At 45.9% G+C, this 25,608-nt stretch overlaps 1 protein-coding gene across 1 annotated transcript in view; it reads left to right on the forward strand.

Annotated features, from left to right (window-relative positions):
* Positions 1 to 4,984: 4,984 nt before the first annotated feature.
* Positions 4,985 to 25,608, forward strand: part of DMRT1 (doublesex and mab-3 related transcription factor 1) — a 68,911-nt gene continuing 48,287 nt past the window's right edge. Inside the window, exons 1-2 of the mRNA XM_066614449.1 lie at positions 4,985 to 5,293; positions 15,192 to 15,378. Of these exons, the coding sequence (XP_066470546.1) occupies positions 4,985 to 5,293; positions 15,192 to 15,378 (496 nt within the window). The remainder of the gene's footprint in view (positions 5,294 to 15,191; positions 15,379 to 25,608) is intronic.

Genomic DNA, 25,608 nt, shown 5'->3' on the forward strand with positions numbered 1-25,608 from the left:
GGGCCATACTGGGTGGTGGTTCAAGAGTGGGAGGGGGAGTATCTAGGGAGTAGTCGTGCATGTCAGATCCTACCCCCCTTTACCAGCCTGCCCCAGTCCCTTCTCAGGCTTATGCCAGCAAAATAGCTGACACGGGCCTGAGGAGACTATTTAGAGATCAGGTGGCCTGCTGGGAGGCAAGGAAAAAAATATTTTGACTTACTTCTTGCTGGTCATCTGATCACACACATACACACAGATACACACTGTTGGTGCATCTGCATGCTGTGGACTGGCAGGGGATAGGATTGGCTCTCAGAATAGTTCACTAAGATATGTGGTGGGATCTTCTCTGGGCCATGCAGGGGAGGGGGACCAGACTGGAGGTGCAGATGGAGGAATATAAACAGAAACACTTGCATGCCTAACATCTATACTCACAGCCTAGGTAGAATAGAAGTCACCTCCCCTACAGTGTCTCCCAGTGACAGTGTCAGCCGCTAACCAATCTTACTGAAAAAGAAGTTCATAATCCTCCAGGCAGGAGGTCTGGTCTATAGGGTAGAGCCTCTGTTACCCTCGGAGGTAACTGGTAATGGCCTCCTGAAGATAACATCAGAAGGTCGCCAGTTCGAGGGCACCGGCAGCTCCCTGAATGACTGAGAATGGCGAGATCTTGAAGCACCTTGAAATGTGTGAGATCCCTCAAGGAGGCAGGCTGTGGTGTCAACAGTGGTCCCTTTCTCTGGCAGGCAAGTAGGGTGTTATCAGGGCCTTAGAATGCAGTGAGCCTGCTGCACAGCTGTAGCCACTTAGAGGCAAAAAAGACCCACAGAGATAAAAACAGCATCTGGAGAAGGGAGAGTGTGTGGGTGTAGAAGGAGTTTAGAGGAGAGACTAGTTGATGGATGGATGGGTGAGTGGACTACTGAGGGGGGATTGCTGGGACAGAGACTGCTGGAGACTGGTGTGTGGCTGCCATGCCGAAGACCTGCTGAGAACCAAGCTGTTGTTGTGGTGGCTGGAGAAGCTGCTGGCAGGACAAGGGAGGAAGGAGGACCTCTGCAGGTTGAACAGGTGAGCTACCCTAGTTGTGGGACAGTATCCAGCAGTGCTTTCTGCAGAATTAGGACTATTTTGATTGAAGGGAGAACTAATTAGCTTAAAGTGGACATACGTTCTCTAGACCAAGTTTGGAACAGGAATTTGGCAAAACAAATCTGTCTTCTAACTTAGGTGCAGTAGGTTCTGGCTAGGATGTTATGGAACAAAGTGGGTCTACTGCAAGAACAAAGTGGGTCTACTGTAAGAGCCACATGTTAAGGTCTTAGAACCTCACTGGAGTCCTCAGCTCTCCCAGGACAATGGAGCCATAGTGCACCATAATGACTGAGGTCTGGTCCCAGCTATTACAAACAAATTGACAATGAGCCAGGGTAATATCAGAGTGGCTCTGTTTATAGCCAATATGCAATATCAGTGCTACACATCTCCCTATGTGCTTGAGACATCTTCCAGACAGACACATCTGAAAGAGGCCAAGCAGCTCAGTCTACAAGCCACTCCCAAGACAGAACTGAAACTGACACAAATCCCACTACTATTGATTATCTCAATCTTCTGATGAGACTGAGGTCTAATTTATACTTTATCCAGTACTGTGGGTACACTGGTGTCTGACCGGTATAGACTAAAGTGTGAAAGGGAAATTGCATACTCCCAAATATGCAGCAAGCACTCAGTCAGAGTTCTGCAGCCAATTGCTTCTCCCCAGTGTATTCAATTGTATGACCCTGAGTTTTGGAAGCACGAGTCACATTTCATATTTCATGTGTTGAGCATAGTAATGTTGCATGTAAAATGTGAATCAGAGCTACATAATCTTCAAATATAAGTACACCTTCATTACATAGTTTGCTAATTAGGCTGTTGGGGTGTGTCTGTGGATAGCAAAGTGATTTTTATTGTACCAACAAGAACACTCAAGTTAGTTTTGTTTTTTTTAAATGTGATAAGGACTTTTACAAACCATTTGTTTAGTTTATCAGTGAATTTGGAAGGAAATGAACCAGGTCAGCAATTTCCTCAAGATCATGTATCTTCATCATGTATCTTCATCAGTGGGGTGATGAAGGTAGGGTTTGACTTGAGATCTTGGACACTAGTGGTGGATGCTAATGAAAGTTGATCATTGTGGCAACTTGTAAACTGATAATGCTGTGAATACCCTCATGTCAAGGAGCAAGTCTTCAGTGGCATAAGCAACATAGAGACCAAATTGATTGCATCTCTGCTGCTCTTCACTTCTGATTGGTTACCTCCCAGAGGTGGGTATTTTGTAGCCGGCCACCACCTTCAACCAGCTTTCCTTGTGACTGCATGTATCCATGGTCAGTTTACAAGAGGATACAACTAAATGTCTGCGTGTATCTCCAACCGATGACAATTAACTCGGGTTGAAGACAGATAAATTTTTTCAGAAAACTGAAAGTACTTCAAAAGGGGTTTTTACTACTTCTGGCATGTACACAGATGCCTTTTGCTCCACTGTCATCTTTGGCCAATAGGTTTTGCAGGTTTCTGAAGCGAAACCAAAACATGCAACACCTGTTTACCGGAGCCTGCAATGGGAGGAATCGTTCATCAACCTCTTTCAATGCTGTTAAAAAAAAAATCTGTCTCCAATTATATTAGCGCCAAAAAAAAACAAAACTAGGTATTTATATACCGCCTTTCTGGTCATTGGATTACTCCTCTGACTTTATTCAAGGCGGTTTACATAGGCAGGCGTTTCTAAATCCCTCAAGGGGATTTTTACAATCATAGAGGTTCTCTCTTTCAAGAAACAACTACGTTTCAGAATGGATCTTCCTGGTTTGGTCTCACTTCTGGCCTCCAGTTCTCCCAGGCAGGCTGACAAGCAGCTCCATCTCTCACGTGGAGGGCAGCCAAGACGCTTCTTGCTCACACCAAGAGCAGGTGGAATCACTCTGCTAGGCTTGTCAGCTGCTTCAAGGTCTTGCCATTCTCAGCCATTCAGGGAGCTGCCGGTGTCCTCGCTTCTGATGGCTCTACCCTCTAGACCAGACCTCCTGCCCCAGACCAGATCTCCTGCCCCAATATGTATGTTTTCTGATGGAGTGCAGAAAAAAAAATTGTTTGCTTTCACAAGAGACACACAAATTGTGTTTGGTGTTTCCCATGTTACAATGTCCCAATGACACACACAGTATCATTATGCATGTTGCGGTGCGGACCCTTTTTCATTCCTCTCCCATACTCCCCACTTTCACGTGTGGGAGAGGCCACTTCCCCAGCACGAAGTTTCAATGACAAGCTATGGCCATCAGCAACGGGAAGGTATCTTTAATGGCTCTGCACCTCTTCCTTGCAACAGGATGGGGTGCATCCCTCAGACCATTTGAATCCAACGGCCACCTATCTGGGAATTATGAGTCCAATTAAAAGTGGTTGTTTCTTGTGTTCCATGCAACATTAAGCAGATTCACAAGTTGTTGTGGGTTTTGCCCCCTCCCTTAATGGTAGAGGCTAAACGCCATTCTTCCTCTCCAGACAATTATTTCACTTTGCAGAGATTGCACTGTTGATTCATAGGCAGCAGGCAGACTATTTTTCTCCTTCTCCTTCCAAACACTGAAGAGAAGCCTCCTTGCTCTGGGGCCTGCTCACTCAGCCCCACTTCTGCACGGGACTAAAAAGGCTCTTATCTCAAAAGCCTGTTGCATCAGAAAGGCGACAATGGGAGTCAAGACAGGCGCGCGCTCCATGGGAAGGTGGGCGCTCCATGGGAAGGGGGTCTCCCTCAAAGTCACAGCTCTGACTCTCTGCTGGCAGAGCTGTTGCGGTGGGGGAGGTTGGGCCATGACTGCACATCTAGATGTTTCCCCTTTGATGGCTGTAAGGCTCCAGCCAAGGAAACCTGGGTGGTTGAAGGCTGCAATCCTGGAAGTAAGCCCCACAGACTATGATGGGACTTGCTTCTAAGAAGATAGGCATAGGATTGGGCTCTGGGGCTGCAACCCTATCCACTTTCCTGGGACTAAGCCCCCATTGCCTATAATAGGACTAGGATAGGCTTGGGCTCTGGGGCTGCAATCCTATCCACATTTTCCTGGGAGTAAGCCTCATTGACTATAATGGGACTTCTGAGTTGACATGCATAGGATTGGGGTCTGAGTGAGGCTGCAATCCTATGCACCCTTTCCTGGGAGTAAGCCCCATAGACTATAATGGGACTTACTTCTGAGTAGACAGGCATAGGACTGGGATCTGCGGGCATTCATGTCAGGCTAACGGAGTGTGTGGGTGCAGGAAACCCCATCCCGTGCCATCGCTCCTGGGTGAGAGCGCTGTGGTCTGTCGAGTTCCCTCCCAGCCCTACAGTTGCAAGGACGGAATCCACAGCACGCGATCCTCTGCGCGCCCGCTCCAAGGGAGCCCCTTTCGGTTCAATGCGACTGACTCCTCGGGGGTTGCGCAGGGGGGCAGCCTCGGCGGTGGAGGCAGAGCCTCCCCAGGCCTCCTGTCAGTTCACTCCCCAGTGAGGGTGCGCGGCTGGACTGCAAAGGCAGGAGCCGTCGGAGGGCTGGGGAGCGCGGGGGCTGCTGCGCCTGGCCTGGCCTGGCCTGCAAGAGCAGCCGTGGAGCGCGGGGCTTTGCTCTCCAGCCCCCGCCTCCGGGCCTGAGCCGGGGGAGCTGCGGCTGCGAAGCAGGACGCCCCGTCGAAGGCAGACGCCTGCGTCCCAGGCCCGCGGGCTGCTTGCACGGCACGGTGCGGGCTGGGGGAGGAGCCTGCCCCCTCCCCGGCCCGGCCCTGCCCTGCCCGGGACGCCCTGCTGCAGGGCACGCGGTGTTCCCGCGAAGTAGCAAGCGCAGCACTCCTGCAGGTTGCCCGCCACAAGCCGCCCTGCACCCAGACGGCGCTGCTGCTGCTCTGCAAAGCCCGCGGCGCCGCCAGCCTCCCGTCCCGCTGCTGCCCGGGGGCGATGCCCAACGAGTCCTCCTTCGGCAAGGCTGCGGCTTCCTCGGAGCAGCCCGGCCAGCAGGGGGGCAGGATGGGCAGCTTCGGCAAAGGCGCCGCCGGCGGGAGCAGCGGAGCCGGGCCGGGGCCGAGCCCGAGCGGGGCCTCCAGCCCGCTGGCCAAGAAGTCCCCGCGGCTGCCCAAGTGCGCGCGCTGCCGCAACCACGGCTACTCGTCGCCCCTGAAGGGCCACAAGCGCTTCTGCATGTGGAGGGACTGCCAGTGCAAGAAGTGCAGCCTGATCGCCGAGAGGCAGCGGGTCATGGCCGCCCAGGTGAGGACAGGGCCGGGGGTCCGTGTGCAGGAGTCTGTGTGTGCCGGGCCAGGGGCTGGCGCTGGGCGGGAGGCGGGGGAGGCAGTGCCTCCCCCAGGCGCCCAAGCACCCACAACCCACGCGAGGAGGGGAGTGCAGAACGCGTGGGTTGTGGGTGCTTGGGCGCCTCGCACGACGGCGGCGGCGGCGCCTTTGGAAGGACCCCAGTGGGGAGGCACTGCCTCACCTGCCTCCCCACCCACCGCACGCCCCTGGTTGGGGCTGATTCCCGCCTGGTGACGCTGGTTGCAAGTGCGTTGCAGGACGAGACCACCTGTTCACTCCTGCAGGTAGGACAAGGTTGGCTTTCAGGGAGGGGAACCCAAAACGTGACCCCTCCGGTCCTTGTTTGCACCGCTGGATTCTCACACCTTCATCTTCCTCTTAATAAGTTGCAGCGGGTCCAGCAGGTTTAAGATGAAGGATCCATGGTTGGAGCACTGAACACAGCCCTTCTGGGACCACCTTGCTAATACTCCTTTGTGCATCACGCCACTTAAAAAGATCTCCCCGTTCAACCATTCAAAAACATGCCAGCCTGTTTTGGGGAGGGGGGGGCGGGAACTTTAATACCCATCATGTAGTGACTCTCCATCATCTTGGAATGTTTCCCACCCCCACCCCACAATTCCTTATTTGTTTCATCAGGATTTTGCAAGTGGCTATTGTAGGCCATTTTCCAACAACTTTTGAATAATGGGTCCCGCTTTCTACAGCCCCATCACCATAACTGCATGTGTAAAAAATGAAGTTTGTTTTATTAGAAGTCTGTGTTAATGTATTAAATCTAAAAGTAGAAAGGAGAGAGAGCGAGAGAGAGAGAGCACATGCTTTAGAGCTGGATGTTGTAGATTAGAGTGACAGCCCTTGTTGGCATCCTTCAGTCTCGGAAGACTATGGTGTCATGCTCTGAATGGTGGTTCTGGAACAGAGTGTCCTCTCCAGTGCGTGAAGCCTGGGTAAAGTAGGTATGGAGGATAGGCTGTTACCCATGCAGCAAATCCCCCCTCTCCACGTTGCTGAAATGGTCCAATGGAAAGGCAGAGGCCAATACGGTTGGTTCCAGCGGCGTTGCAGGAGTTGCCAGAACGTGACTGTGTTCAGCCATGAACTGCCTCAGGGACTCCGGCTCCAGATTTTGCCTCGAGGTTGACTCCTGAAGCCTTTTCCATAACTGAATGTAGCCACAAGGCAGTGGAGGTTTGGGATCAGAGTTTTCCTTCTCTCAGATGAGCTGCCTTCCCAGGCTGACGAGTCCCATCTACCCGGTGGCTGTTTAGTCGCCTCTTATGACAAGTACAGACAAACTGAGGGCCTATTCTAATCCCCAGCCCCCAGGTGACAGCCCAATCGTATGCATATCTATTCAGAAATAAGTCCCATTACAGTCAATGGGGCTTACTCTAAGGGTAGTGTAGATAGGATTGGGCTGTAAGACCCCTAAACACAAATATGTTGCTGAACTCTGAGAAGACTTATCATCTGTTTTATAGAAATAGGATATACTACTTTAAAAAAGAGCATTCTGAAATTTTCCAAAGGATGTTTTTAGTACACATGTACACATACTACGTCATGCTTTAATCTGGGGGAAAATATCATCTGCCATGAAGAAAACAACTTACATAAAAAGTCTCAATAATTCGTTCATCTGTCATTATTCAGTGATCAAGATCAGGGATTCCAACAACCAGATTGACTTTCAGGGCCAACTTCAGTTTTTCTATGCAAACATATTTTAATTTCTCTATTTTTATTTTTAATTTTAATTTAATTAAATATTTTTAATTTCTTCTAGCATTGCTTTTCACTAACAATTCTTAATAATACATGCAGGGAAAAATAAATTCACTAACAATGGCTCTAAATGCTGAGTTGCAAACTAGTACAGAAAAATAACCCCAAACGAATACGTTGCTGGCTGCCTATTCAGTGCTGGACTTTATTTCAGCCCTGTGAAGCTGGGATTTAATTAATACAATTTGCTTCTCTTTTTTTCCATTTAGGATACCATGTAATGACATGACCTGATGCAAAATTGGTTGGAAAGAAATCGGATACAAATGTTTTCAAAGTTCCACATTTTAGAGAGCAGTATTTCAAATGTTTCAGTAGTCAGAGCGAACAGTCCTAATTTACTATTCTATTAAACTCTGTATTTTAATTTTCCATTAGTTTTCTGATAGGGTGGGAGTGGAAACTGAGCATATTTACTCAGAAGTAAATTCTGCTGTATTCAGTCCTCTGCATGTCTACTCAGAAGTAAGTTCCATTAAGTTCAGTGGGGCTTAGGCTCAAGTAAGGGTATGATTGCAACCTGATTCTACTAGATACTACTGGTTGATTTTCTAGTAGATATTTTGGATCAACATGTGAGAGTCCAATTTAAAAATATCTTATTCTAGAATATTCCAACAAGTCAAATACAGTAGCCCCAAAGCATAGATTGTTAGTTGGTTTCTAACTCTGAAATGAAATACATGCATTTGTGCTTCCCTTTCCAACCAACAATAATTTGTTACCAGCTGGTCTTCAGATGTAAACTATGTCTGTATTTTAAAGTTCCATTTCAGTATATTATTATCTCTTATTGTTTTGGTCCCTTGTAGATGAGAAAATAACAGGTTTGCCATGTTTCCCTGCATCAGGGAATATGGAGGGATTCTGTCTTTTGAAAGGGCACTCAACCCAACTGTTTCTGCTCAGAAAGACCAAGAGCTACTCCCTGCTCCAGAAACCATCCATACTGTTGCTTGCAAGCATCTCAGGAAAAACAGCTGCATGTTCCAGCATTAATTTAACATGATGCTACTGCAGGTGATGTGCAAACACAGTACATGGAAGGAGGACCATACTCCTGTAGTAAGCTGGTGTGAGTGGTGTAGTGGTTCAGGAGTTAGACCTGGAAGATCCAGGTACAGATCCCTGCTCAACCATGAAGCTTCTTGGATGACCTTGGGCCAATCACTATCTCTCAACCTCACCTACCTCACAGAGTTATTGTGAAGAGAAAAGGAGGGTACATCACCTTGATCTCCTTGGAAGAAAGGCGGTATACAAGTGTAAATAAATAAATAAATCTTTCACACCTTAAGGACATATTTCAAATACATTGAAATTGTTTTTTCTGCTGCAGGATCCATCTTCCCTAGGGATATAGTAAACACAACATCCGTTCGAGTTAGCAGTCACACTTCCATGATTTTTTATATATATATTTTTTAAAATTTTTATATATACTCATATATAGTTTTTCAGATTATAAATATGAAGGAAGGGGTTGCTTTTGGCGTCTCAAGTCAAAAGCAATACACTTGGGTAAGTTGGTTTTGAAAGTTCTTTGAGGCTTAAAACATGTTACATTAAAATCCACGCTCTTGAAGACGTACAGCTGGAATCCAAGCTGCTAGTTGAGTACATGGTTTGAGGCTTAGAGATCTCAGAGCTTTGTGTAAGAAGCTCTTAATGACTTGGGACACGGCTATTTGAAGGGCCACCATCTACTTTACTTACTTATTGCACTCCTATCCTGCCTTTTCTCCAGCTTTTTTCCAGCTCCAGCTCCTATCCTGCCCTTTTTCCAGCTCTGGGGAGCATACCCATATATTTCCCGTACCCCTATATTATCCTCACAACAGACCTGTAATATATGTTAGGCTGAGAAAGAGATTGGCCCAACTCAGCCAGGGAGCTTCATGGCTAAGAGGGGAATTTGCAGAGTCAGGGCATACAAGGCCAACTGAGATGGTTACTCCCCCTTTTGTCCACGCAATTGCTCTCGCTGTTGCTCTTCCTTCTTCCACTATTAGAAAAAAGAAAGGAATGAAGTGGAAGAAGAAATGAGGAGGAGAAGAGAATGATGGGCTGAAGCATTGACTTTGTGTCCACCACTCTTAATTCCTCAACACTCTCTTCTGATCTGTCCCCTCTTCCTTTTCTAGTCCAGGAAGCAGGAGCAGAGATTGGCACATTATTAGGTAAGGAAGGGCATGCTGCCTCAGGCACCAGGAAGTCTTGGGCCAGCTATGGGGATTTGAACCTTACTTTTCCCAGTCCTTGACCAAAACTAACCACTACACTGTACTGGCTCTCTGCACAAATCTGCCTCATCTTAGAGCAGGGGTGTCGAACTCATTTCATATGGTGGGCTGAACTGTGTTCATAGTGACTACTGAGGACCAGAAGTGATTTCATTAAGCAGTAAGTGACAGGTAATGACCAGAAGTAACACTTTGCTTTCACCTAGGAACGCATGAGTTGCACATGACAGAGAAAATATGCAAGTCTTGATAAGTCATAAAGTAACTTCAAGTCAGCAACTTGATGATGCCTCAAATCTTTGATGTATTTGATGCAAAAACTTCCAGTATGCTTAGAGAAATATTTTGGAAGTGGGTACTGTGATCTGCTCTTACTAATGCACGTGTCTGAAGATGGTCCTTGAAGTTTTATAAATTCAGCCCCTTGTTTTGGTGGACTGTTAAATAATGGCAAGGCCACAATACTTATTTTTTTAAAAATTGTCTTTCTATTATTTTAAAAAAAACAACAGGATGTAGGATTTGCATATTGTCTCTACGGTTATTCTTATCACCCTAATTTCCCTGCATACTGGGGAACACATTTGTTCAATGGATACTCTGAAGAGATGAATAAATGCATCTGAGAAAAGCCCTCTCAAAATACTTCAGTGCTCAAGTCCTCTGCATGCTTATACACCAAGAGAAGAAGGGAAAATCTGATGAAGTGAGCCATGTTCTGGCCCCTGGTGGCTTATTCTACCTCAACACTATTTGTCTTTGAGGTACAACCAACTTCCTTGTTTTTGCTGTAGGTGACTATAGGTAGATTATCTCTTACCTGGACAATAAAAATCCAGATTATTCTGAAATCCAGATATTTTTGTCCAAATTTTTTTTTAATGTAGTGTGTTGTGCTCATTCCCATCTACAGTGCAGGTACAGACTAGTCTCTGGTGTGTATCTGTACAGACATTGTTGAAAAATGTCAAAGAGGCAAGCAGACACCCATATGGGTAACAGTAAAGAAAGCAATAGGAAGCATTTCTCATATGTATGCAATTATTCCAAAATCCAGACAAATTGGAAATCCAGACACCTTCCTGTCCCAAGCAGTCTGGATAAGGGATACTCAGGCTGTAATATAGTCATCCATCTCGAATGGAATAACAGGAGACTTAGGGCCCATTCCTATCCAGTTTTCCAGCGCCGGTGCAGCCATAATGCAGCCCATACCTCAAGGAGGTATACATACAAATGTTCCCATACCTCAAGGAGGCCGCTATGACTGCTGCCCCACCACAAGATGCAGTGCATGCCCCATTGGCACAGTTGCACCAGTGTTGGAAAATTGGATAGGATTGGGCCCGAAGCCCTGAATGCACAGACTTACGCTCAAAAAGGTGACCCTGGTTAATCAGGCCAAATTTTCAGAAAAAACAAAATCCAAACGCTCAACCAGTTAATCGTATTGGCTTGTATCTGGGTTTCTACAAGTCTCTACTGTGGCAAACAGGTATTCCTCTCCCCCCCCGCCCCCCCGCCCCAATATGCTGGGGATTGGCTGGCACTTTGCAACAGAAACAAACTGTTACGTTAACTGTTCAAAACATTTGTCTTTGCAGATCTGGGGATTTGACTTCAACTCCTAGTCACTTAGCAAGGGGTGTGAAAAGCTTATTTCCTGTATGGTCTTTATTAGGGTGGAAAACAAGCAGGGGAGCAGGAGCACCTAATAGGCCAAAAGAGAGACTTCAACCTAGCAATGCTGTTCATTACAGCAGCCTAGGAGAGGGCACAATAGATTGAAAGAGCGGAACAGCCCAGCTGCCTGTGACATGGACATAAAAAGCAGGCAGGAATGGAGTGCTTACCCTGCCATGCTTGAAGCGTCAGGGGACTTAAAGGCTCTGATTTCTTGAAGTGAAATTTAGACCACAGTTTGAGAAGCACTGATTTAGATAACCATAACACTTTAGAACCGAGGTGTCAAACATAAGGCCCGCGGGCTGAGTTTGGCACCTGGAAACAATTTATCCCGCGGAGGTATACCTGGGGGGACAAGGGGGAGAGATGTCCTGGGCATCAGACTGGGGGGTGGCATGTGCCACCATCCATCTCCCTGCGGCACCCCCAAGCCACTCAGGGCCTTTAGCCCGGAGATATTCTAAGGACCGGAGTAGCAGTGTGCTACCTCCTCAACCCACCAAAGGCCTTGGAGGGCTGAAAAACAGCACTTCCAGTTTTACAGAGGAAACCAGGAATAGCATTTTTAAGCCCTTAGAAGGCCTTCTGAACGCCTTGTCTGGTTTCCTCTGTGAAACCAGAAGTGATGTTTTTAGGCCCTACAAGGCCTTTACAAGGCCTTTGTGGGGGTGAGGAGGGTGTGCGCTGCTTCCCTGGGCCTCCAGAAGGGAGGAAGGGGGTGGCAGCCTGTGGTCCTGGCCCTGGGTGGTACCAAGACCAGGATCGCCACTGTCATCTGGCCCTGTTATAATTGGGCTCACACACCATGATAATTGAGTTCTCTCATATCTTGAAATTATGAATAAGATTTGCACATTTCCTCTTCTGTAATTTGCAGCTGTTGAGTTTCTATGTGAGAACCAGGTGCTTATTTCTGGCCATCATCTGCTTAATGATGTCACTTTTCTGCTTAATGATGTCACTTTCGGTCCTTAGCTGGCACCATCAGTGCTACTCAGCCCACTTCATGAAGTTAGTTTTGACACTCCTACTTTAGAATTTCAGGAAGGTCCTGCAGCTTATAATTCCTAAGGAGAAGTCAGGCTGAAGAATGGGCTCAAGTAATTGGAAGAAGAAAACTGAGGATTGGCTATGATTTCTCTCTGTGTCTGCACCTTGAGTATCAGCTGCCAGGCTCTGGACAGCCCCAACTAGGAGCCTGTCTTGTTGGATCATCATCACATTTTTCAAACACCTCTATACATAGGAAATGAGTAAGGAACACTGGAATTGTGTATTTCATTTGTGAATAAAAACAAAAAACACTATTTAAAAAAATTCAGACACCTCTATTCATAGCACTGTATTTGGGGTGCCCTCCCTGGAGAAGCTCTCCTGGTCTCAATTTTGATGTATTTTGGTTGCCAGACTTAACAGCCCAATCCTATGTACACTTTCCTGGGAGTAAGCTCCATTGACTATAATGGGAGTTACTTCTGAGTAGACATGCATGGGATTGGGCTGTAAGTTTTGTTGTTGTGATCTTGGTATTCCAGCATCTCTGAGACTTGTTTATTTATGTCTCTGCTTGCATTTGCTGATCAAGATTGCTTCTTCAGTGGGTTCTCCATGGTGGGGTCAGTCTTCCTAAGGTGGGTAACTCCTCCTCTCAGGATATAGGCGGGTCAGGCAAAAGTTTCCTGAGTGGAGGGGCTCCACCTTGCTCCCCAGATTGACCTTCACCTCTGGAGAAGCAGGTCGGGCTCCTCACTGGCTAGCTTGCCTTGCAGGTCAGTGCACAACACTTCTCTTCAGGGGTGGGGGTACCCAGCCTCTCTGCGGAGAGAGTACAGATTTTAGATTGTGAACCCTAGGGGGTCAGGGAACCATTTATTTAGCAGTGCAAACCGCTTTGTGAACCGCTTGTTGAAAAGCTGTATATAAATATTCTTAATAAGAATAAAAATAATACAGTGGCAGATTTGCCTATGCCAGCAGATGAAAAAAATATGAAATGGAGGGGTGTAATCTAGAATTATAGAATCTTAAATTCATGTTCAGTCCTGGATTACGTATGGCATTTTGGGTGTTTCTCAGCATGTAGCCTTAACTGACCAGTTAGTATTTATGTTTATGTATTTCACACTATCAAAAACAGTGTGATGGTGTTTGCCGTAAGGCAACAGTTTTCAACTGGTATGCCATGGCACACCGTTATGCCGCAGGTGGTCCACAGGTGTATTGTAGGAGTTTGGCAAATTTATTTATTAATTAAATAAATATCATTTATAATAGGGCCATTGAGGGATTAAATCACCCCCCACCAGCAGTTTGGTGTGCCTTGCCAATTGTCAACAGATGGATGGTGTGCCTTGACAATTTTAGTGACTTGTCAGTGTGCCATGCAATGAAAAAGGTTGAAAATCATTGCCTTAAGGGCTCCTTTAGAAAACATGCTTCTTTAGGAGGAGCAGATGAGGGTAAGGGAGACTTCCAAGGACCAGAGGGCTGCAGGTAGGAAGCAAGCTAATACCACGTGATTAACTCTGTACTACTTGGCTAGATTTGCTTAGCGAAGACCCTGTGCAGAGGCTCAGCACAAACTGATTATAGTTTCAGACATAATCCATCTGCTTTTGTCTTCCCCATTTCCTAGCACTGTAGGTCTGAGAACAGCTGAATTCCATTGCTTAAATGCATGACAGAAAGAAGGACCTAATCTCTCCTGGTCTTACTTATGACACCAAACTAAGCTTCAGTTGTTTTTGCAGATTGAAAGCTCTTCAATTTCAATAGATGTTTACAGGATGCTGTTATACTACTAAATGATCACTGCTTTTCTTCCTGCGTATCACGTGGAAAAATGCACACTGAGTGTGAATGTTACATTTTTCTTTGCTGTTTCTTTTGCTGTGATGCCCATTTTGGAGTTTTTGCATTCTGCTCCTTTGCTCTTCAGCTGAGCTTATCTTCTTCAGTTCATTTCCATAGCTAAGGAGAATGGCTTTTTTGTGTGTCTTTCAACAGACTCCCTGTACTTTTAATAGCAGCATGCAAAATGAAAATCCATGGTTTCTTTCTACCATTATTGCCTCTCTGGGCGTATCATACAACACAGCATTTTGGAAACAAAAATGGCAATTCTGAAGCCAGCATGAGGAGAGCCTTGGCTTTTTCCATAGGCCTAAAAAGACCCGCAATCCATGGCCTACTCCAGCATTGCTCCTCTGTTTGCTTGCAGTGATAATACACAGCTAAGATTGCTGATGGTTCCGAACAAGGACGATGATTGTGCTTTCAAGAGGTAGCCACTTAGCTTGGCTGCAGTGGGTTCTTGCAAGAATAGGTGTTCAGAACTGCAGCCCTAATACTGATATAGAAGGTTGCACAAGCAGAATATTTTCGAAAGTCTCAGGCTTCTTTGCAAAAGTATCAGATCAAGTACAGCTTGTTCTGTGCTCCCTGCTGCATCCCCCAGGGTACTCCCCCCTTGACTGAAATGTTTCATGTCTGCCCTAGAGAGGTGAAAAATAATCAGACTGTCTCCACAATCCTACCCAATTTTCCAGCACTGACAGAAGGGCAATGCAACTCCGAGGTAAGGGAGCAAATATTGCCTTACCTTGAGGAAGCCTCCATGACTGCTCCCCAACTACAGGATGCAGCACATGCCCCACTGGCACAGCTATGCCGGTTTGGAAAGCTGGTTAGGATTGCGGCCTGTGTTGCTTATAGTGGTAGTCTGTTGACCTTAGCCACCAAACAAAGCCCTTCTGGATGAGGTTTCAATTCAAATGGAGCGAAAGCCCCTCGCTTTTCCTCTCTCTACCACATTCTCAGGAAGAATCACATAAGATCCCTGAGATATTCCAATAACTTTTGAATTTCAGTTGTACAGTAATTTTATCTTAACATTGCAGTGAATTGAAGTCTTCCCTTTTTAGAGTATCTGGATTTGTCATCATTGCAGATCTGATCCAGGATTCACTCTTGCACGGGAAAACCTTTTTTTGTGGTTTTCTGTGTTTTGCTTTTTACTTTTTGTTTTATTTTAAACCAGAGTCCTGAATGGGACACTTTAAGGTGGCTTTATGTTTGTTTGTATTTCCAAACTGTTTCAAACAGCAACACACCTTAACCATTTTAATTCCTAGGTTGCATTGAGAAGACAGCAAGCTCAGGAGGAAGAACTGGGGATCAGCCACCCCATCCCACTACCCAGTGCCACAGAAGTGTATGTGAAGAAAGAGAACAATGCAAATGGTTCCTGCCTCTTGCTGGAAAGCGGCAGCCCACCACAATCCACAGCTACAGCAACCACAGCGTCTGCCTCCTCTACAGGTAATGGGGTTCAAAGTGCTGCTATCTTAACCTGTTCTGTGTCTTGGGGAGAAGAAGGGGACTGTTGTGGGTTTTTAGTTTTAAGTGTTTAACAAAAGAACTGCAGAGGGAAACTCCAATATCAAACTACTTAACTAGGACTTAATAATAAATTTGATTCTGTTCATTTAGGTCTGTGGTCTCCAAACTGGACACTGCTGCATCCCAAAAAAGACTTCCCTGGTGCAAGCAGAAAGCTCCGTTCCACCGGGGAGCCTTCTTACCATGCTGTCGATCTCCCCCAAACTGTGTGCGGGCCAGCCTGGAAAGCTGCTGCCTGGAAATCCATGTGCAAAGCCTGCTGGGGCGGCTGGCCAGCAGTTTGGAGGAGACCGGTGGTATGGTAAGGATGCACCTGGCAGAACAGTGTTCTGCTCACCCTGGGGATGAATTCGGCCTGAATTTCAATCTGGCCTAAGGGACAGTTTGGAGCACCTTGTTTTAGGGTCCAGACATTGCTTTTTATCTCACTACAATTATTAATTTAGCAAAGTCAGGTTGATTGTGTGTGTGTGTGTCTGCTTGCCTGCCTGCTTGCTTGCTGAGGATAATATTTCATGCCTCTGATGTAGTCCACAAAAGCTCATGCCAAAGTAAATCAGTCTTTAAAGTGGCATAAGACTGGTATTTTTGCACGCTAACATGTCTACCCTTCTTTTAGTTTTAAGGACTGCTGTGATATAATTAAATAATCCCTGAAACCAAGTCTGCTTTGACTTCTGTGAATTACTCTTAGAGTATTATATTATAGTAATAATTATTAAGAATATTTATATACCACTTTTCAGAAAAGAAAAGTTAAAGTGGTTTACAAACAAAATCAAATAATTAAATGGCTCCCTGTCCCTAAAGGGCTCACAATCTAAAAAGATGCAGAAGAAACACTGACAAACAGCCACTAGAAGAGACACTGTGCTGGGTTGAAGAGGGACAGTTTCTTTCCCCTGCTAAATATAAGAGGGGCACCACTTGAGAAAGGGCCTCCCTGCCCAGTTAGCAGCGTGTACTGTGTCTTCATCTAAATAGCCGTGGGGCACATAAGAGGAAAGGGTGATCAGGGATTAAAGCAGATTACATCCTACCCTGAACATTCCTCAGGTGATGCACAAAATCAATTCACGTACTCTTTTCTGTTTCTTTATTTGAATTTTATTTTAGTAATTTCAGTTTGGGTGTAGTGCTTGCCCAAGACCTCCTGATACCTGAGCCGGCATACCAAATACTGTCCCGCTTAGGGTGAAATCCTGACCCAGGCTTGGGCCGGTGCAAGTCCCTTGTTCCAGCCCAGGAGGGACACAAATGTGCCATAAGTTACGTTTGTGCCTCCTTGGGAGTTGGCTAGGCTGGCGCGTAGAGGCGTGTTGGCCTGCAGAGGCTGAAACAAGCCTCCAGACCGACTGAGGCACCAAACCTTGCGTTGGCCTGGCTGGGCAGATGCAAGGCTCTGAGGTAGGCAGGGAGGAGGCAGGAGGGAGGCATTCCTGGGTGGGGGGAGGCCGGGCAGCGGGCGGCCCCGGGAGCAGGTGGGCAGGCAGGGAGCGGGAGACAGGGCAGGGATCCAGCAGTTATGCTGGATCCCAATCCCCGTTCCCAGGGAGATTGGAAGCCACTCCGCTCTCCTTGGACTTGTGCCAACTCAAGAGGTGGCGCAAGTCCAAGGAGACTCAGAGGGACAAGGGCGCCTTACCCAGAGGTAAGGGGAAAAGTTTCCCTTTGCCTCTGACTGAATGGCTTTTGGCCCCTATCCTGCGTTGGATACAGTGCAAGTCTTCTGGCTTGCCTGTTCCAGCGTAGGATAGGATTGTGCCCTTAGTCAGTGATGTGCCAGCTTCTGCTTCTCTCACTCTCCAATGTTCTAGCTCAGTACTCTCCCCCCTCCACATTTCCTCTTCCCCCTCCTCCACATTTCCTCTTCCCCCCTGTCCTCCCTTTCCAGTCCAGGGAGGGGGAGAAGCAGTAGAGACAAGTAGGCATACAGTGATGAGTTCTTCCTCACTGCTTGAAGGGACCACTTCAGTTGGCCTTGTGGATGGGCCAGCTCTGTGTGGGCATTTTGTAACATGACAGCAAAAACGTGCATTTGAATGAAGGTAAGACCATTGCTTCTGGGAGAACTTGAGTTCCAAGTAAGTATGTTTAGGACTGCAGCCTAATGAATATAAATGTGCTCTTTCCAGTAGCTGGCAGCGGCAGTGGACCTTGCTACTGTTAGCAGCAGCAGTTCTGGAATGGGTGCACTATGTGCACCACTGTATGACCATTTACAACAGTGGAACTGCTGCTCTAGTTGTCACAAAGCTCCGTTAGGACTGGACTTCTTTGAGTACAATCTTGTGCATGCCTACTTAGAAGTAAATCCCATTGTGTTCAATAAGGCTATGTATGCCTTATTGGAAAGTCTTATAAGGAAAGTGTGTGCAGGACTGCAGCCTTGAATTGGGTGACTGCCTTCATTCTATACACGTAGCTTTTTGCCAAAACATGTAAGTTTCATCCGTCCAACATGTTTTGGAGGCCAGACTCTATAGGATTTGGTCATTATTTTAAGGAAGAGAGAAACATAAAGAAGGCTACAGACCTACTCACACTAACTTTGAGAAGACAGAGGCAGTTTTTCAAACCTCTGGTGACATGCTGCTCTCTGAATACAGTGCAACTCACTTCTAATCAAACATGCACTTGATTGTATTATGCAAGACCAGGTTTTGCTCAAACAAATGCATAATAGGCATAGCAAAAATAATAGCATCAGGAAAACAGCTTTCCTTGTATTGTGCCCCTTCCTAATACATTTCACTAGCTTTGTTTATTAATTAAATAATTTTTTCTAGTCTTTGAAGAAATGTACTAATCAACAGAATTGGATAGCAGACATTTTTGCTACAAATGTTGGTTTAATGAGTTTCAAAAGCAGCGGCAAAGACTGTAACTGTAGATATTTTTCTCAGTTGTCTTGTAAAGTGTAATGTGCTTGCTGGTCAAACCAAGATTCATTAGCAGCTGAGTAAATTTTTTTTTATAGAATACAGCATGGGTTGGTTCCGGGCATAGATCATCATGACTGATCAAATTCCAACAAAGAAAAGGAAGAAGTGAATTCTGGAACCTTAGATGAGTACATTCTGCAACTTAATTTAGGGCCCAATCCTATTCAACTTTACAGCACTGGTGCAACTGCAGTGCAGCCCTGAGGCAAGGGAACAAATGTTCCCTTACCTTGTGGAGGCCTCCATAACTACCTTCCCACCACAAGATGCAGCACACACCCCATTGGTACGACTACACAGGACTGGAAAGTTGGATAGGATTTGGCCCTTAGGCTGTGGTTCTCATAATGAAACAATACAGTTTTTGGTGTTTTTGCTGGCCTTTGGAGACTTCAGTTTCTTATACCCTGATCCTAAATACCACTGATTTCAGTGCAGCATAGGCTGGATCTATACATGCACGTGAATGAGGTGGTAATGTTAGGTGGTAATGTTAGTCTGAAATGTTAGACTGCAGGTGGGGGAAATTTTCTTTTAAAACACCTCCATGTACAAACTCCTCGCAAACAGAAATCTGTCATTCCAAGGAGAAGGGTTCCAACCCATTCCTCTACTGGTTTTCTTTGTGTAAGGGAGCATTCAACATTGTGTTCTCCCATGGGAGTCCAAAGGGGTACCGTCTGTTTTGCCTCCTCATTTTGCTGTGTGTTGGGACCAGGCTATATTTATATGCAGCATAGAATCAAAACTTCAGCTATTTTAAGTTCAGGCAAATGTGTTTTGATGGTTTGAAGACTGAATTGCAAGTGACCCCATTTTCCATGTGCACTGAGAACATAAGAACATAAGAACAGCCCCACTGGATCAGGCCATAGGCCCATCTACTCCAGCTTCCTGTATCTCACAGTGGCCCACCAAATGCCCCGGGGAGCACACCTGATAACAAGAGACCTCATCCTGGTGCCCTCCCTTGCATCTGGCATTCTGACATAACCCATTTCTAAAATCAGGAGGTTGCGCATACACATCATGGCTTGTACCCCATAATGGATTTTTCCTCCAGAAACTCGTCCAATCCCCTTTTAAAGGCGTCTAGGCTAGACGCCAGCACCACATCCTGTGGCAAGGAGTTCCACAGACCGACCACACGCTGAGTAAATAAATATTTTCTTTTGTCTGTCCTAACCCGCCCAACACTCAATATTAGTGGATGTCCCCTGGTTCTGGTGTTATGTGAGAGTGTAAAGAGCATCTCCCTATCCACTCTGTCCATCCCCTGCATAATTTTGTATGTCTCAATCATGTCCCCCCTCAGGCGTCTCTTTTCTAGGCTGAAGAGGCCCAAACACCGTAGCCTTTCCTCATAAGGAAGGTGCCCCAGCCCCGTAATCATCTTAGTCGCTCTCTTTTGCACCTTTTCCATTTCCACTATGTCTTTTTTGAGATGCGGCGACCAGAACTGGACACAATACTCCAGGTGTGGCCTTACCATAGATTTGTACAACGGCATTATAATACTAGTCGTTTTGTTCTCAATACCCTTCCTAATGATCCCAAGCATCTTAGGGTTGCTACTCACAAGTATGCCAAGGGCTGATCTATACATTCGAGTTTCAGCAGGTGCTCTGTAACAGAAGTGCAGCTTGTTCCCATGGATAATTCCTTTTTGCAAGTTCTATTGAATTCAGTAGGTTTTATTCCTAGTGCAAATAGGGTTTCGTCCCTTGCATGTTGCACTGTAGAGGCTGAGGATTACTTTTTATTACACACAAACTGCTCCCCCCACCCACAAATCAGGTGTGAAAAAACATGGGTAGACAAAAAAAATAATACCAGACTGCCATTCTCTTAGAACAACCTCATCTCAGTGATCTGTAGCCAAAAGAGTGCAATACCAGAGAAAAGTTAGAGTGGACGAATTGAAGGTACATCCATTACCATTGTTGCCAAGCTAGTCTGGAATGTTGAGTCCCAGGGAGGTTGGATATCCTCCCTGATGATTCCAACGAGAGCAGGTTCCTTGGTCCTTAAGAGGTTTCCTACCAAGGTCTAGCCATTTTTATTTCAAACTTCATCACACTGCACATGGTTTACAGTGAGAGGAATAGGGTGTGAAAGGAGCCTTACAAATCATACCAGGAACTGTAAAGTCGACTTCTTGCTGTTTCCATTTTATTGGCAGGTAAGAAATATTAGGGCATATTGTGAAGCCAGAGACAATTTTTCAAACCTCTGGTGACATGTTGTTCTTCCAAAAAGGGGGGAGGGGGAGAACCTGCTCTGCTTACCAGCATGCTTATGTCTTTTATGCAGTTGTGGTAACACTGGTTGTTTTTAAAGGGGGTTACCTTTATAGACAAGGACAGAGGTAGGACTGAATTGGAAAAACAGGATGGGCACCTGGTAGGGAAATCCCTGAAAAGTCTCCATACCTCTTTTCTGAAACTGCAAGTGTTGCAGGATGCTGATTTATCGATAGTACACATGTCGGTACTGGAACATTTCCAAGATGTTCAATCAGGCATTTCAATAAAAGGGAATCCTTTTTTTATGTAGTGTTAACATTACTATGAGACAGGTGACAGAATATGCAATGGATCAGGATGTTCATCATTTGTAGGTAGCTGGATTTGTGTAGGGGAAAGCAGCCAACCATTCTGAGAAGTACAGCAGAGCTGTCTCTTGGATCTTTTGTGGTAGTCAGTGGATTGACTGCTGAGGTACCTTACAGATATACCTGCTGATTTAGTCAAACTGCTTGTATATCCCACATTTTATGAACTTGCTTTGATTAGAAAATTGAGCAGCCTGATATTCTTGCACCTGAGTGTTTTAAAAAGGATTCAACCATGGCACAAGTGATAAGCAGAGAGCATGTTATTTTTTTTTCTCTTGTATCAGATAACACATTTTATGTTCCACACTTGACCTTGGCAGATGTGGAGGCATGGGTATAATAGGCTTATTGAAAGATTCACTGCTTTTCCATCTCAGCATATTCTGGTTTAGGTTCCCTAAGACTGAACCTGATCCTCCTTCCTGAGCCACAGCCATTCTTCCATCCTCCATACAGACATTAAATGTTCTGGAAATTCCAGCCTGTATTTTCTGAAGTCTATCCTGGCCACTTATGAAACATTAACAAAATCATTTTTTTTCCTGAAAAATACCCAGTTCTTATAATCAAAGCATGCAATTAAGTATACTTATGTACATTTTTATCACAGGATTTGAGATTTTTGTAGAGATTTTTGTAGACATTAATGCATGAACATATGAACATAAGAAGAGTCCCGCTGGATCAGGCCAAAGGCCCATCTAGTCCAGCTTCCTGTATCTCACAGTGGTCCACCAAATGCCCCAGGGAGCACACAAGACCACAGACACAACCTGCGTCCTGGTGCCCTCCCCTGCATCTGGCACTCAGAGGCAGCCTGCCTCTAAAACCAAGAGCTTGCACATACTGCTGTGACTTGTAACCCGTAATGAACTTTTCCTCCAGAAATTTGTCCAACCCCCTCTTAAAGGCATCCAGGCAAGATGCCATAACTACTTCTTGTGGCAAAGATTTCCACAAACTACTTACATGCTGGGTAAAGAAATATTTTCTTCTGTCTGTCCTAACTCTCCCAACGCTCAACTTTCGTGAATGTTCCCTGGTTCTGGTGTTATGTGAGAGGGAAAAGAGCGTCTCTCTATCCACTCTGTCCATCTCCTGCGTGATTTTGTATGTCTCAATCATGTCCCCCCCTTAGGCGCCTCTTTTCTAGACTGAAGAGGCCCAAACACTGTAGCCTTTCCCCATAGGGAAGGTGCCCTAACCCAGTAATCATTTTGGTTGCTCTCTTTTGCACCTTTAGCATCTCCACTATATCCTTTTTGAGATGTGGCAACCAGAAGTGGACATGATATCATATCTTATTAATATAGTGTAAAAGCTTGGCACCAGGGAGTACAAAAATACTGCACTTCCAGCTGTGTGCTTCAGGTGGAAGTTGTATGCATATGAAATGATGCAAGTGACCCAAAATACACACTCTCACAAAGCCCAGGCAGAGCTGCTAAGGCTCACTGAAGTTATTGGGGTGAGTCGTATACATTTGCATAATTATGATGGGTAAAAAAAACCCATCACATGAGATAGTCTTCAACCATATTTCCAAAGGCTCTTTGCTCCACAGGTTAGACCAGTGGTTTCCAGACTGTGTGCCACAGTGAACTCAACAGGAGTGCTAAAGGATGCCTCCAGTGGCCTCTTATCTGGTGAGCTCTCCTTGGCCTTGATATCTTGGGCCAACTGTGATCTCTTGCAGTTCTCGCAAGATCTTGCATAGTTCTTCACACAATTGCCACTGTGACTGGGTGCCATGAATTTTTTTTAAACCACAGTAAGTTTGGGAACCACTCACTAGACAAATCCCATCACTGACACATACGGCATGGCGGCAAATACAGCCTCTGGGATCATTTTATCTCATGAGAGTCTGTGATGATACAAGCAGTTGTTCTTTCAAACTGGTTCAGTTCATGGTGGTATCTTTCAGAGAAAGCAGAAGGAAAACAAAATTGTGGCCAGGCTGTGGCCATAGCAGACGGAATGGATTAAAAACCCTTCACCTCCTGGCTGTGACCACATCCAGAACATACCTCTCCCAATGGCTGCTATTTCCACTTGAAAAACAAGTACACGGGGCCAAACTGTGCATTTGACGTTATGTGTAGTTTGGACCAGAGCTCAAGATTCTGCATGTACTTCAGTGTCCACACTGAGTATCTGGGCTTTTTCATTAATTTCAGTGCTGGGGATTGGAAAGGGCACATGGTTATAGTTTTCATGGAGGTTTATTGCCTCAGGTATGCACATGGAGAATTTGGAAGTGTCCCCACATTGCAATTCCCCTGCATATCCTGATCTAGGAAAAAAGATGGATGGCTTCTAGCTTAGCCTTCTTCACTTTGACATGCTAATTGCTAGCATACACTCTTCTGTGCTTTCTGTACACTAGTTCTGATTCTTCTTTCATCTTTAATTAGTTCATGGGAAACATTGGTCTCAGGATTCCTGGAAAAAATGACAAGAAAATGGGCTAGATCTGATCCTTAATACTACAGGGTGTTTAGGCCAGGGTAAAGTAGTCCAGGGTTTAGGACTGGGTAAAGTTTAGGCCAGGGTAAAGTAGATAGAACCTGGGCAAAGTAACAATAAGACTGACTGACTCAGTCTTATAGTTATTGTTGCTTTGCCCAGGTTTTATCTAGCATTCTTGAAGTCATATTTGGGAATATGGCATTGAGCTTTTTGAGGATCTCATGTGAAAGGGGGGTATAGATAAATCTGAGTGGATCAAGAGACGGGTGACAAAATGATGTACAGCTTGTAGAAAAAGAGACTAAGGGTGAATATAACAGTCTATAAATATTTGAGGTAATAATATGACGGTGGGGGAGGGATTATTTACAATGCTTGAGGCAGCATAACAAAGAGCGATGACTTGAAACTAAAAAATACAAGGAGAATAATTAAGTTAGGAGACATTTCCTTTCGTAACAAGAAGTGCAAATCAGCAGTCGAATGGCCTGTGTAAGGACAAAGAGGTGTATTTTTAGCATTGTTGGCGAAAGGAATTTAAGAGCTTGCTTAGTATTGTGCTGAAGGTGACTTCTCATCCCTGCAGAGAGGCTAACTTTGCATGTGTCTGACGTTAAGGGTGGTATTCGGGCTCTAGTCTGTAGTGTTGCAACTTTGTTAGCCAGTTTCCCTGTTCTTGTAAGTTATTGTTCTTTGATCCTCCACATAAGGCTGTTTTATAGTCCATAGCTGGCTAAAGAGAAGAGTTGCTGGATCACAGAGCCCCTTGATCGCCAATGGGTCTCTTTGGACCCGTGCCGACTCTTTAGCTTGCACAAGTCCAAGGAGACAAAGGGGGTGTGCAGTGGTGGACCTCTCATTCATTTGATGGGGCAAATGCCTCGGGCACTGAGCCTCATGCAGCTTAAGGAACCTGCAGAAGTCTCTCTGAGGCTCCTAACGGGGTGGGAAACTGTGCTTCTGGTTTGCCGGAAGCACAGTTTAGTCCTGGAACCTTCAGGAGGCTTCCCCAACATGTCCTAGAATCACACAAGGCACTGTGCGCTCCAGGTAAGTGGGGGACGGATTTATACGTGGAGGGCGGCGGCATCCTGTGGGGGGCACCATCGTGAACCTTTGCTCCAGGGTGCAAAGCTGGGGGGGTCTACCATTGGAGGTGTGGAGGGGATAGCATCTGTCACACATTACTTATGTCGTATGCCACCCCTTCCTGCTTCCGACATGCCCTGCCTCTTCCCGTTCTGCCCGAATCCTCCCATCCCGCCCTATTCTGCCCACCCTGCCAACTTACCAATGTTGTAATGGTCTCTTGCTGCCCCTGTGTGCGGGGTCTTTTACACTGCCTGTGGTGGTGGTCCAGCAACTTGTAGCTATGCACACTTCTGAAGCAGCGTTTGCAATCTGTAAATGCCTTCCACCACCATCGGTACACTCTTTTGGCAGAGCATGTGGTTAGGACTGGGCTGTGAGTTGCACAGTGTTACAGTTTGCTAAACTAGTTTAAAACTTTCACTGAAATCCTTCTTCTGGAACATCACGCCCAATGTGAGTGGATTGTGCTTTGCCACACTAGAAGCAATTTCTTACTCCAAGAACATCACCACCTTAAATTGGACATGAAAGAGAGCCATAGAGGAAAAGATGCTCATCAAACCGAAGCAGTTACATGGATGCCCTCTAGCTTAGGGCTTGAGTTTGGCTTAGGCAGGAGGACATGCCTTGTACAGGTAGTCCTGGTTGTTGTCACTTGGCTAAATTGTTTTTAGTTGATTATTAAGGCCGAGCTGCAAGTTCTTATTTTAAACCTTTCACCTCCAAATCTTAGGTAGAGGGAAGTGGCCAAAACAAGCCTCCACACCCTGACTCACCCCCACTTTTTTGCCACCAGCATTACCTTTCACGGTGGCACCCAAAGATAGCTCAAGCATTTGGCACTATCCCCTCGTCTCTATTCTTTGCTGCTACAAAGCCCAAGCATGTGTACACAAAATGATTGCATCACCTTCTCCTATTGGTTGGTTGGCAACCTTCAGTCTTGAAAGACTATGGTATAAGCCTACAGCACCCGGTATTCCCAGGTGGTCTCCCATCCAAGTACTAACCAGGCCTGACCCT

This window comes from Tiliqua scincoides, chromosome 2, assembly GCF_035046505.1.
Source record: "Tiliqua scincoides isolate rTilSci1 chromosome 2, rTilSci1.hap2, whole genome shotgun sequence".
Taxonomy (NCBI): domain Eukaryota; kingdom Metazoa; phylum Chordata; class Lepidosauria; order Squamata; family Scincidae; genus Tiliqua; species Tiliqua scincoides.